The 13,163-nt window shown below is 45.4% G+C and overlaps 1 protein-coding gene across 3 annotated transcripts in view; it reads right to left on the bottom strand.

Moving 5' to 3' along the window:
* LOC118089935 (cadherin-9) overlaps window positions 1–13,163 on the bottom strand; it is a 73,549-nt gene that overhangs the window by 11,034 nt on the left and 49,352 nt on the right. For all 3 annotated transcript variants that reach the window (XM_035125105.2, XM_035125107.2, XM_035125108.2), the window contains 4 exons: window positions 8,970–9,157; window positions 4,793–5,046; window positions 3,785–3,921; window positions 1,886–2,007 (listed from right to left, as the gene is read on the bottom strand). In XM_035125105.2, the coding sequence (XP_034980996.2) occupies window positions 1,886–2,007; window positions 3,785–3,921; window positions 4,793–5,046; window positions 8,970–9,157 (701 nt within the window). The remainder of the gene's footprint in view (window positions 1–1,885; window positions 2,008–3,784; window positions 3,922–4,792; window positions 5,047–8,969; window positions 9,158–13,163) is intronic.

Raw genomic sequence — 13,163 nt, 5'->3', positions numbered from 1 at the left:
AGATATTGATTACCTGCCTCACGTTGGATACACCTCCTGAAAACCCTCATCAAGCCTATGTCTCTTTCAAGCTGCAATATTTTCCCATCTTGGGTAGGCAAAATGGACCCAGATACAAATGCTTGGGTCTTGAATACAGATTTGTGTCATATGCAGTAACATTGAAATATCAAGAAAGTATAACTGAAGAAGAAGAAGAAGAAGAAGAAGAAGAAGAAGAAGAAGAAGAAGAAGAAGTATTGCTTTCTTGCTTTTGCTTATGACAAAAAAAGACCCCCACAGCAGTCTGCATTATTTAGATGATAGTCAAAATCTATACAGGAAGCTCCTGCAGCCAATTGGAAGCCGTGGAAGCCCCGTTGGATGTTCAGGTTCCAAAGAACATTCGCAAACCGGAACACTCACTTCCGGGTTTGCGGCATTCGGGAGTCAAAATGTCCGAGTACCAAGGCATACGGGATCCAAAGTACGACTGTATCAGGGGTTGTCAACCTGGTCCCTACCGCACACTAGTGGGCATTTCAGGATTCTAGGTGGGCGGTAGGGGGCTCTGCGGCACAAGCTGAATCCTCCTTCCATTGAGCACTGGTGGGCGGTAAGGAAATTTTACCATCAAGAAAGATGCATTAGTGGGCGGTAGGTATAAAAAGGTTGACTACCCCTGCCTTAGACACATATCAGTTTAAAGCAGTAGTTCCCAATTGGTGGTCTGCGGACAGGCCCGCCCAGCCATAGAGGCTAGTGGAACGGTGAACCATGGTGCCGGGTGCTGGAGGGTGCTGGAAGTGGTCCAGGGGCCATGGCTTGGCAGTGGCGAGCCGGGCGCACAGCGGGGCGGGTGAGGGGGTTCCTGAGCTTGCGCAGAGTGCCCTTTCTCTCTCCCGGCCTGGCCGGCCTGCCCCTGCCCCTGCTGGCCGGGTGCGGCAATTGGCTGTGTGGCGGCATCGCCCTTCATGACGGGGTCTCTAGCGCGGCTCTCAGTGGGCCGCCCCTCAGGCACCGTCGCCCGCCCGCCCGCCCCCCTGTCCTGCTCCTTGCCTCCCTCCCTCCCTCCCTCCCACCGCGGGTTCGAGTCCCGGCCTCAGCCTGGTGGGTCGGGTCGGGGGCATGAGGAGGACAAGAGGCCGGACGCTGCACGGCACCGCCTCCCCAGCAGAGGCCTCCATGCAGGAGGAGGCGCCGCCGGTGCCCCAGAGGACAACCAGGCAGCCCGGCCCACCCGCTGCAGTGCCCCTGAGCCCGGCCCACCCTCAGTGCCCGGCCCGCCCGTGCCATGTCCCTCCTCTGCATCCGTAGTGAGTCCGGGGCGGTGCCACGGCACTCGATGTGGTTAAGACGGGCCTGTCTGCGGACCTCAGGGGGTCCGAGGCACCATTCACATTATAATTATTATTTCTTATAATACATAACAAAAACTACCATAGAGATATCAAAATTTTCAAAAGTAGGGGATCCATGGTTTGGCCCTTGAAAAACAGGGGGTCTGCAGTGCTTAGCTAATTGGGAACCACTGATTTATAGAATGGAACAATTAATTCAGTAACTTCTTTTCCCCACAGTCTTAAGATGTTTATTATTAGTAGTAGCAGCAGTAGCAATAATATCCCACTCTTCCTCTCAAAGGAGCACATGTATTTAATTATTATCGTAATTTTACATACTGCCTTTTTATCAAATAGTCAGTGTGGCCAGCTATAAAAGAGATGAAATCGAAATGCTTAGACAAACAAAATGTGTGAGTTTGGGGGATACAAAAATATGACCCTTTCCCCCATCTCTACCAATCAAGCACAGATCAGACTGCCACTATGGACTGATCTAAGACTTGCAGAAAGTGTTGAGATTTCATCTACAAGTTTGTTGGTAACAGTAAATATGTATTTACCTGTCCTGCTTTTGCATTTTCACAAACAAAAGTTTCATAGTACTTGGCAAATTCTGGTGCGTGGTCATTTATATCTAAAATCCGGATGAAAATGGGAGCCTGGGTACTTTGCTTGGGGTTGCCTGAAACAGAAACAATAACCACAATCTTATACCATAATTCCCACTATTTCTGATGTTCCAGTGTGAGTGCTGATCCTTATGAAGCAAAAACCACCCACCTTGCCAGAGGGCGGAACCCCAAGGTTTGCAGAAGTACATAATTTATATATTTTTTTAAAATCCATCCCAAGCTTTCCCAAAATCCTGGAAGGGCGGGTCAAGGAACAAAGGGGGCATGTGTGCATTCATATGCAGAGCAGGGGAAGGAGAATGGAATGGAATTCTAACAAGGCTGTTACCTTGTTGTTGTTGTTTTATCTTTCATCTTGTTATTTATTAAGGCTGTTACCTGAATCTCAGCTAGAGATGAGGACACAAGCACAGCCCCTCCCTACTCTCTCCCCAGCAAGTTGTTGAGCTGCTAGCCCACCAGAGCTTCCCTAACCTGCCCCCTTTACTCTCACCGCACTACTACTACGTTCAAAGCTCTTCCTTCTCCGGGACTGGGTAGTCTCCTGCCTGAAGGCCCAAAGTGTACCTTCACAGATCAGAAGACTTTCCCACTTGGGGAAGCCTCCCTGCCCGAGAAAGGAGATATATGAAGTCACCAAGGTTTTGTGCATTATATCTGAAAACAGAGCAAGGCTGGTGTTTGGGGTTCAAACCTTCCCCTGTATCTTCATCTGCCAGAGACTTTATTTTTCAGAAGGAACTGTTACCAGTAGTGGGTGGTTTTGTGGGGAGCCTCTGCTCATATGACCTCTGGCCATTCGTGTGACTGCTGCATACTGAGAATCAGGGGTGGGGGGGTGGGATAAGGCAGAAATGATGTTGATGCAATGCAAACACATCTGTGAGAACACCAAATTGGCTCTGTCAATGTATTAGCACCACACCAACCAGGGCCGGCTCTAGGGGAAGGCTGGGTGGCGCAGTGCGCCAAGGGGGCGCCGCACGGCAGAGCCGCACAGCAGCCGCACTGCGAGCTGCACCCGCCCACCAGCCACGGCAAGAAGTGGGGCGTGGTGGGGGCGCCGGAGCGATCTCTGCACCACGGCGCCAGGGCACCCAGCATGCTTAAGGTGGCCCTGATACCAACCTCACCACTCCCTCTCTGCCTCCCACAGCCAGAATAGAACACACACACACACACACACACACACACACACAATGTCCTCTCAAGAAAGATACACAAAAGGGCCTCTAAATATTGACTGGGGAACCATATCATAAGATTATTGAACCCCCTGCTAAAAACTACAGTAACACACAAGAGACCGTTTCAACCCCTGGGTGGTTCTATAAACAGCATATTCTCTTTTACGATTTACAATGTAACCCTATGCATGTCTACTCAGAAATAAGTCCCACTGAGTTCAGCAGGGCTTACACCCAGAGAAGTGTACATAGAATTGCAGTCTAAGTGTTAAACTGTAACAATATGTATCTGTAAAATTTTAAAATGACATATATTGTTACAGTACCATATGTGACACATGTGAGGGGTGTCTAACAAAACATTTACACTAGCCCAACAACTTTTAGCTGTATGAAGTAATTGCCCCACCTGCTACTCTCCCCACCCCACTCCCACATGTCACCTAAATCTTCTCCAGAGGGTTGGGGGGGAAATCCAGAGCAGATTTGGGGTGGTGTAGAAGTTACATCGTGCAGCTAAAAGTCATTGCACTATCATAGCTATTAAGTTGGATACTGCCCAGAATATATTGTTGCAGTACTGGGTGTGAGATTGTGCAGAACACTTAAAACCATGCAAAAGGATGCAGCTGCCACTTACTGATTTCAGTTGCTATGACAGTGAGATTGTGCCATGGGGCTGCTTCTCGGTCAAGTGTCTTTGAGACAAATATGGACCCATTTCCTGAGTGGATGTTGAATATTCTGTCCAAATCAGTGTGCCGATCCAAAGTATATCTGTCAAATTACAACACATGCTGCCTCTTGGTCTTCTAGTCATACTGTGATTTTAATTAATTTATTTCACATTTAACAGAGGTTTAAAATAGTGAACTTCATAACCAGTATATATGTACAAAAAAAAATCTAACTTCTTTGCTGCCCAAAATATGTTACTAAATATTTTTACATAAAAATGGAGTTGAACCTTATAGTAAAAGACAGGAAGAAACCAGAACCCAGACATCCAATCAACTGAATGCCAGAAGTAAAAGCTCTGTAATATTATAACTGAAATAGATGAATCTATAAACTGAACATGTCATATAAAATATAAACACAGTAGGTGAAGAACCAAGATTCTTACCGAGTCATGCATCAATTAATGAAATTCACAACATTGTAACAACAAAACAGCTATGTGAATTTCCACTGAAGTAAACATAACTATTAAAAAACAAGTGATATATGGACCGGTCTAGAAAAACGGTAGGAAGTCACATGTTTCAGTTTTACTGCTGAAGATTTTGCCTTTTTAAGTTGCCTTGATAAGAGACTACTTTTGAGCTACCTTCATCCAATTTATTTATATATCACTTTTCCAAATAATGCTCAAAGTGGAACACAAGAACCATACATCATCCATTCTGACCTCTTTAGTGTAACACATAATAATAAAATGCTAATGACATTAATAGCAATAATTATAGTAATGCGGACCTATCCTTATTGAAATTAGTAAGCACTTCAATAATATCTTCGAATCACAAGATTTCAACAATGGCTGTTAAGCAAGATTTGAGGTTTTATGCCTCCTTATTTTGTTAGAGAAATGCAAGGACATTGCACATTCGATGCATATTTGCTCTGTTTGTGGAAGTTGACTTACTTTATTATGTTCCTTGCTGCATCCGGATCCTGAGCTACTACTTGCCCGATGATACTACCTTCCCTGGCATCTTCATCTACTTCTAGTAAATTAGAAGCTATGCTAAACACTGGCGGTTCGTCGATATCTTCCACATAAATTTTAACCAAGGCTGAGTCCTTAAACGGTCCCAGGTAGAAAAATCGTGGGTCAGGATGAACGTTGGTTGCCTCCACTTTTAGGGCATATAGATTCTTCTTTTCAAAATCTAGTTGCTTGCAGTCAAAGGTGGGGTGGGGGAGAAGAAATGGAAAAAGAATGTCACATAGAAAAACAACTGCATTTCACAAGGATAACGAAGTAGAACTAGTATTGTTGGAAACCACTTGATATAAATCTCTTTGCTAACTCCGAAATTTCTATCTGTCCTGTGCCCAGTCATACCTACTAAGTGGTAGAGCACCTGTTTTGCATGCAGAAGTCCCTCGTTCAAGTCCTTGCATCTCCAGGTAAGACTGGAAATGTGAAGAGACACTGCCAATCAGATCTACATGGGCCAATCAGATCTACATGGGCTCAATGGCTCAATGGCCTGACTTGCTATAAGGCAGGTTCCTATGTTCTTATCTATCACCCACCAAGACAGCTTTCCAACTGTTCTATTCCATCACAACAAAATGATGGGGGTAATACGTTATTGGTGGTCTTTTCTCAATTTCTGACAGTGTTTTGTGGGTGTAAGACGATAAACGAGGCAGTACCTTGCCACATTTTTACTCTTAGTAAATTTTATTATATTAGTTTAATGTGCTTAGATAATTTTTAAAAGGCAGTGGGGGAAAACATAGAGCTAGCTACTAATGTCCCACTTTTCAAAGTGGTGCACCTGCTCCCGCCTCCTCTAATTATATCCCCACAATGAATTTGTGAGGCTAGTTAGGCTGGCAGATTTGGATTGGCCTAAGGTCACCCAGTGAGCTTCTTAATTGTGTAGGGAGTTGAACTTGGGTCACCTCGGTCATAATGCAACACTAGGTATGTTCTGCCACTGCAAATTCTCCTTCCTCAGTCTTGTAAGACCTACGTGAGACATCCCATTTCCAGGTACAGTGGTACCTTGGTTGTCAAACGGCTTGGCTCCCAAACAAATCGGCTCCCAAATGCTGCAAACCTGGAAGTGTACTAGTATGTTTGATTCATTTTGTTTTAGTTCCTGCTTTCCACAATAACAGATACAGCCTTTACCACTGTGAAGATACTTCCATAGTTTAAATTTTGTGAAAAGGAACTCTCACCAAGCAACTTTCCATCTCTTATTGGCCTGTGTTGCAGTTGCTGGCTGCTATTTCTTGTCCCAGCTTTTGAAGCAGAGCGGTGAATAATATCCCATTTTTCAGACTTTTCTTATAACCTGAACATGTTGGACAATGTGTGAACCAAGTTTTCAATGTCACCTTGGGGAAGTACACTCACAATTTTGATTCATCCATCCAGCATGAATTTGGGAGAGCTAAGTATCATTATGTATTTGTTATAAAAAAGGTAAAGGGACCCCTGACCATTAGGTCCAGTCGTGACCGACTCTGGGGTTGCACGCTCATCTCGCATTATTGGCCGAGGGAGCAGGCGTATAGCTTCCAGGTCATGTATTTGTTATACCAGTCTTCAAAACCTATATACCAGACTCATACAAAATTATGGTATTTACTTCAGAGTACATTCCATTGAAATCAATGAAACTTACTTACCCAAGTGAATGGGCTTAGGGATTGGAGCCTTAATTGCTGCAATAATGATCTCTGAAGTAATAATGGCTCTGATAAAGGCCCCTTGTCAACTTAATTTTGCCGACTGTGGCATTTTTAAAGTTTTGTTTGGGGTGGGTGTGTTGGTTCTTATATATCCATCAATACAAATCACTGTTTCATCTCTCTGAGATCTGCCAAAACACACTGCATATTGCATGCACCATTAGCTGCAATCCACAAAATCAATGACTAATTGCTGTTGACTCGAATTTACACCCATTCTAAGCATAGCCCTGTAACAACCAGTGGAATATATATATTCCACTCATATATATATGAGCCAGAAATTGTTCTCATTTAGGATAGATCTTGCCACCTTCAGGATGCTCATTTTTAACTAAAGCTGAGCTCAGCAAAAAAGGAAAAACTTTCATCAGGGGATGATCAGGAAAGAAAAGAGGATGTTTAGCTTTGCCCAGGTCTCCTCCTATCCACCCACTTCACCCATAAAATGCCACTGACAATTCCCATAATAATATTACAAAGGGAATATGGAGTTGTGAATGGCGCATTCATTAACATTTAGTTTGGCTCTTGGAATTACAGTGTAAAACTATGTGATGTTGAGCTGACAAAGTAAACCTCAACCCAGAAAGGCAACTGGAATTTTAGTAAAACCGTTCCTGCTTTGTTTGTCACTTAAACTTGTGACTTTAATTGGGTGGCTGTTACTATGGCTCTTACATTCCTTGGGAGATGATGGTGAAGTGGAAGTGGTGGAAGTGGAAGAGGTGCACACAGCCTCCAGTATGGGCCTGCCCTGTGAGCACTTGGATTAGGCAGACCATGCTCCATCTCACATGATCTCCTCTAGGCTTTCCATTTTGATGGATTTGGCTTGTGTGAAGGGCACAGTTCAATCAGGGTCCATCTGTACAGTGGAAAAGCATTGATCCACCAAACTACTGCAGTGCTGTTCTAGCTCAATATATGAACCAGTGAAGAGTTATGGGTAATCTGTGCTTTGGGTTACTACTCTCTTGCAATCTCATAGGGTTGAATTCGATGAAGCTTTCCCGTTAGTGTAAGGTCTTCTGCCTGTGCAATAGGACTTCATCTCCCTCATCTTTCCACCCACCCACCCAGCTCTGGAGGGTTGTGGTGTGTGGAAATCCTAGAACAGTCTTGGGGGGTGGGCGCAGGTGTGCACAGGGAGAGGACAGAGAGGAAGTATCATTGCACATGTGGGATACCTTGTGCCAATGGGATAACTTGATTGGACACATATAGACCATTGTTTTCCCAACAAAAGTTCTGCTCCCCAACATAAATCTGGGTTATGCCCATGGTAGGACATATGGTCCCCACTACAGCAGAAAGCTGTCCAAATATTCTAATGTGCATGCAATTTAATTCCTGCCTGGCTGTGAGCTATAACACATACTGTAGTTTAGAGGCACATACCACAATGTTGAAGATAAATAATATGTCTATCCTGCAACCTCCTTGCACTATGGAGAGACAGGGTATAGATTTGCTCTGGCACACAAATTATTTTTTTGTCTCTTTTTTGAAGATAACCTATGAGTAGAGGTCTTCTGTACGCTAGCCAATGGGAGATCAAGAGAGACCTGAAAGCAGATGCCCTGAGCCAGCACTTCCTTACAGGAATTTGCCCACAGAATTTCTGGACCTGCAGGTGTTTCTTTATCTATTTGAGTGGAGAAGACAGCCAACAGGCATGCAGGGAGGACATAGGGATGAGGCATCCCCCCAAAAAAGCTTGAGATCCTGTTAAGATCCCATCAAACTATTTATTAATAAGGTGAGAGGAAGCCTTAGAACCCAAGTATTGCTGACACAATTTTAATTTGTGCCCATCTCCTTTAAAGGAAATGAAGTAGCTATAAGTCCACATTAAATTTATGTGTGTTCACTATATATATATATATCTGTTTGACAGAGTCCTGGCAGCAGGGAAAGTCTCATTAGTAGACCAAAGGCTGCCCATGGAATGTGCTCATTAGAGGCTGGACTTCCTCAAACCTCTATCTTCAGGACCAGATCTCACAGTTTGGCTGTCTCCATTCACTGCAAACCCAATGGCAAGAGTTCACCTGGTGGGCTGTTTTGTGAAGCTAACCCACCTCCCTTACCCTGACATATCCATCCTTCAGAAGTTGTCATGCAGGGAAGTCTGAAGACAGGCCTGAGCTCCCAAGGATAGCTCTATAGGTGAACTGACATACTCAAAACAAAACAAAAAAAGCACACCACAAGTTTAGAAGTTTAACGGTTACCTGGCAATGAAAAGAAGAACAGACATAATATGCTAGCTTCTCTGCAGCTGACCTCACAGGGAACCTTCTCCTCCCTCCTGTCTGGGAGAAAACACACACCCTAAGACCTGGAGTGCTAAGCCCAATAAAAGAGAAGGAGGAAAAATAAACCTTTTTGACAGTTATAATCCCTTCCTGTGTGTCCTTGTCAGTGATGATATCAAAGACGTCCGATCCATCGCCGGGAGCTATGCTGTACTCAATCTCAGCGTTTTCACCCACATCGGGGTCATTGGCTTTTATCCTGCCAAGCGAAGTTCCGAGTGGTGCAGACTCCAGGGAGCTGAACTGATATGTGCCTGGGAAATAAAACAACAGCACAAGAAACTTGTGTGAGAGAGTGTGCATGCACATTCATAGGTGTTTCATCTGCATACATAATTTTAAAATGCCATGAGAAAAAAACAGAGAAGGCTCCTCAGTGGCCTGGTGAGTGGAATTGTTTTACGGAAAGCACCACAAGGCAAGAGTTAATCTGAACACAGAGGTAAGGAGTACCTGTCAGAGACAAGGGTTTTTTCCTTCTTCTTCTTCTTGTGCTGGGAAAAGATTCAAAAGCCTCTTACTGCTACTTTTCTTGCAAATGTTTAGAAATTCAAATGCATTAATGATCTCCACCCCATATTTTGAAAATTAAATCTAAAAGCAAGAATGGTTTCTTTAGTTTACATAGCCTCAGAAACTGGTGGATCTTGGAAATCGAACTGCCACTGGATTTTGCCTGAAGCAAAATCTGAGGTGGTTTTAGATGGCTCTGCTTAGGCAACACACGTTGGACTTTTCAAAAGAAGTTCTCTTTTTTAATGTAAATAAGCCCAAATTTCTCAGTAGGGTTTGTCACCTTTCTGCTCAAGGTTGGGGGGGGGGGGGAGTCAGGTAACATTCAGCTGAATTGTGTGGATATTACATAGTTCAAAGTAAGATGAGCTTTCCGAGAAAGCAGTGGGACATTCAGTATGTGGTTCTAATTAGAAACCTGAGCATAGCAGTTTGCTCGGTTTTAACATTGGTTGCCTTCAGAGTTGTAGGGAAAATTTGAGTACATCTGAAAAACTTGCCTAGATCAAATAATTTGTAAAGGTCTAAGTTGTCACTCATTACTTCTGAGAAAAGCCGAGTGCTCACATACAAAGTGAAGGATGCACAACATCACAGCAGCCCGAAAATTTCTTATAGCACAATCCAAACCTTCTGTCCCCAGTGGGTGAGACTTTGCCACTGCATTTGCATCTTTACAACTCATGGTGGAACAATTGTTTGCAAGCTGGCACAGCGATTGGGCTCGCTGCCATCACATGACATTGGTGTGCTCAGCTTAGAATCCAATGGATAACCAGGCCAGCTCAGACTCACCCTGCCTCCAGAAGGCCTGATTTCAAGGCCTCCTGATGTTTTCTGGAGTGGGAATCCCACTGATGGCACTGCCACCTACCTGTTTGATAGGCAGCAGGGGAATGCTGTACTGAGGCTTGCGTCACTCTGTTGGTAGTGGCTAGCAGGAGGCTGGTTTAGCTGGGGGGAGGGGGGGCAGCAATCCAGGGCTGTCTTAAGCATATGCGGTGCCAGGGTGCAAAGATCTGCCTGGCGCCCCCCCCCCCCCCGGTTGCCCAGTCCCAGGCATGCAGGAGGGCGGAGCCGGCCGGCTGCCTCAGCGTCTTGCTGGCTCAGTTGTCCCCAAACCCACAGCACAGAACCTCCCGCAGCAGAAGAGCCCACTGTGGCACTCCAAACAATGGGTGGACTCTTCCCTGGGCTCAACTCTCGGGCCCCGGACTCTCAGCCTGGCGCCCCTGAGAGCCCGGCACCTGGGTGCCCTGCACCCCTAGCGTTTATGGGTAAGACGGCCCTGACAGCACCTCTGTCCAACCCACACAGCCCAAGCCTGGCATTGCTCTGCCAGACTGACATTCTGTACCCACATATATGGGACCACGTTCCATTGGATAATACTGAACATGCTCCTGAATAAGCATGCATATGCTTTCACTGTTAAGGGAATGTTTGTTCCTGTATGAACTTCCCTGTATGATTAGGTCATTAGATTCGGCCCTACTTCGGGTTCTATAGATTTTTGTGCCCATAAGGCACTTAAAAGAATCAGTGTATTTTCAGTAGTTGTCTCTTCCCTGTGGAACGCCCTGCCTAAGGAAAACTACCAATGTAACTCATCCCTGCATTAAGAAGCTGAAACAGGGTGGGAAGATTTCTGTTTCTTAAAGCCTTGAGTTAGTTGATAATGAATATCTGTGTGCTCCTGTTTATTTTTGCTGTGGCTGATTGGTGATTTGAATTGCATATAGTAATTGGATATTTTAGCTGTTTTAATAATTGAATGGTTTTGCACTGTTTTAATAATTGAATGGTTTAGAAAGCCTAATTTTATTTTCTAGGAACTATGCTGGAGATGTTCTTTGAACTGAAAGGTGAGCTAAAAAATAAGCGAATGAATATATCATGTCTACTTTGATCAAAAGGCATGGGGCAATTTCTCTTTCTATTTTGAGTTCTCTTTTTCAATCCAAACTCAGAACTAAGGAGATGTGTCATGCTTCTGACATGGGGAATAATTCAGTCCTGGATGCTACATAGCAATCAGCTGGTTATGCAGGAGTTCAGATACATGCACAGAGGTCTATAAGCCCAGGGTTTTCCTCATTTCCTTTCATGTTCAGGAGATTGTTTCAGCATATATATAATATAGAAAGCCTACAATGCAGACAAATAAGCATTTCCCTCCATAGAACAAAGTGAGACATTTCTACACATGTGGATATTGAAGTTTGTAGCCCAGTGTTACAGCAGATGCTTTGTTAATCACCAGGGCCATCTTAAGCATATCCGGCATTGTGGTGCAAAGATCCCTCCGGCATGTGTCCCCCCCCCCTGTTTCCCAGAGTTGTCGACCTTGTTAAGGGGGGGGGACCCCTAAGTTGTTGACCTTTTATAGGAAAGGCTGCTCCCACTCTCACACTGCTGCTGCTTACACACGGCTGGGCATCGGCTCCCATGGCGGGATCATGGTGTGGGGCTGGGTAGCCAGGTGCGATGGGGAGGCAGGCGGGGGTCTCATTCAGGCAGGGACAGGCAAAGCAAGCAGCAGAGAAGCACACTCACTCAGCCGCAGTCTTGCTGTCCTTGCTTGGGGAGGAAGGGGGGGAGGAGAGAGCGTGACTGGGAGGCGATCAGGCAGGGGAAGAAAACGCAGTTCGTGTGAAGGAGTGCAGAGGTGGTGGGGGTAGCGGGAGGAGACAGGCTCCGTGCAAGGCTGTGGAGAAGCAGGGGAAGGAGGAAGGGGCGCTAGGGGCAGCAGTTGCAGCATGTAGCCTCGAGTGTGGGGATCTTTTGAGGTAGAGCGGATGGGGGGAGCGGTGGTAGAGTCACGTTTATTATGTGCATAGCTTGGGATGCAAGCACACACCACACAGCCAAGGAGGTGGTGTGTCCCGGAGCCAGTGGAGAGAGATCCGGACTGCGGGAAAGCATCCGGAGCCTCTCCACCTCCGATGGGCGCTGGAGGCGCACAGGACCAAGCCCCCGCTCCACCTCGCTTACCTCCCCGCTCTCTCCTCCCTGGACTCTCCCCGGACTCTCCACCTGGCGCCCTCCACTGCTTGGCGCCCTGGCTCGTTGCGCCACTACGCACAATGGTAAAGACATCCCTGTTGACCGCAACCAACAGAATCACCTGTTTCAGAGAAACTACCCAAAGTGGGATTTGCTGTTTGCAGCCCATCTCAGAGTGCTAGGCTCCTGTTTCAGACTACCTCTGACTACAGAGATGTTCCTGAACACTGTCATATAGGGCAAAGCCATGAAAAAAATGCATTGCATGCAGGGCCGGGTTTAGGTTTGATGAGGCCCTAAGCTACTGAAGGTAATGGGGATCTTTATATGTCCATCTGTCCTTTGTCAACAACAAATTGTCACTGTTTTTTGTGTTGAATATATGCCATATGGTAATTTATAGACCTAATAGGTATCTAAAACCATTTGCACAAAACAAAATATGTATTTTGTCAAAGTAATTGTTGAACTGAAATACAATTAAGAAGTATGCAACCAGTCCATGCAGAATGTAGGTACCCTATATATAGAAATGAGCAAACCAGTGATATTTTAGGGAGCAGGATGGCAGGCGGGGCCCTTTACTTACATCATAGGGGCTACACAACACAAAACACTGTTGCTGTATGTAGGTTTTATTTTATTTGTTTTTTATCTTATATTTTGGAAATGTACATCCAGGTGTTTTTTTCTTTACATTTTTTGGGGGGCCCCAAGAGAGTGGGGCCCTAAGCTATCGCT

The sequence above is a fragment of the Zootoca vivipara genome, chromosome 8 (genome assembly GCF_963506605.1).
Source record: "Zootoca vivipara chromosome 8, rZooViv1.1, whole genome shotgun sequence".
NCBI classification, from domain to species: Eukaryota; Metazoa; Chordata; class Lepidosauria; order Squamata; family Lacertidae; genus Zootoca; species Zootoca vivipara.
This window is presented reverse-complemented; position numbering and strand designations above follow the sequence as displayed.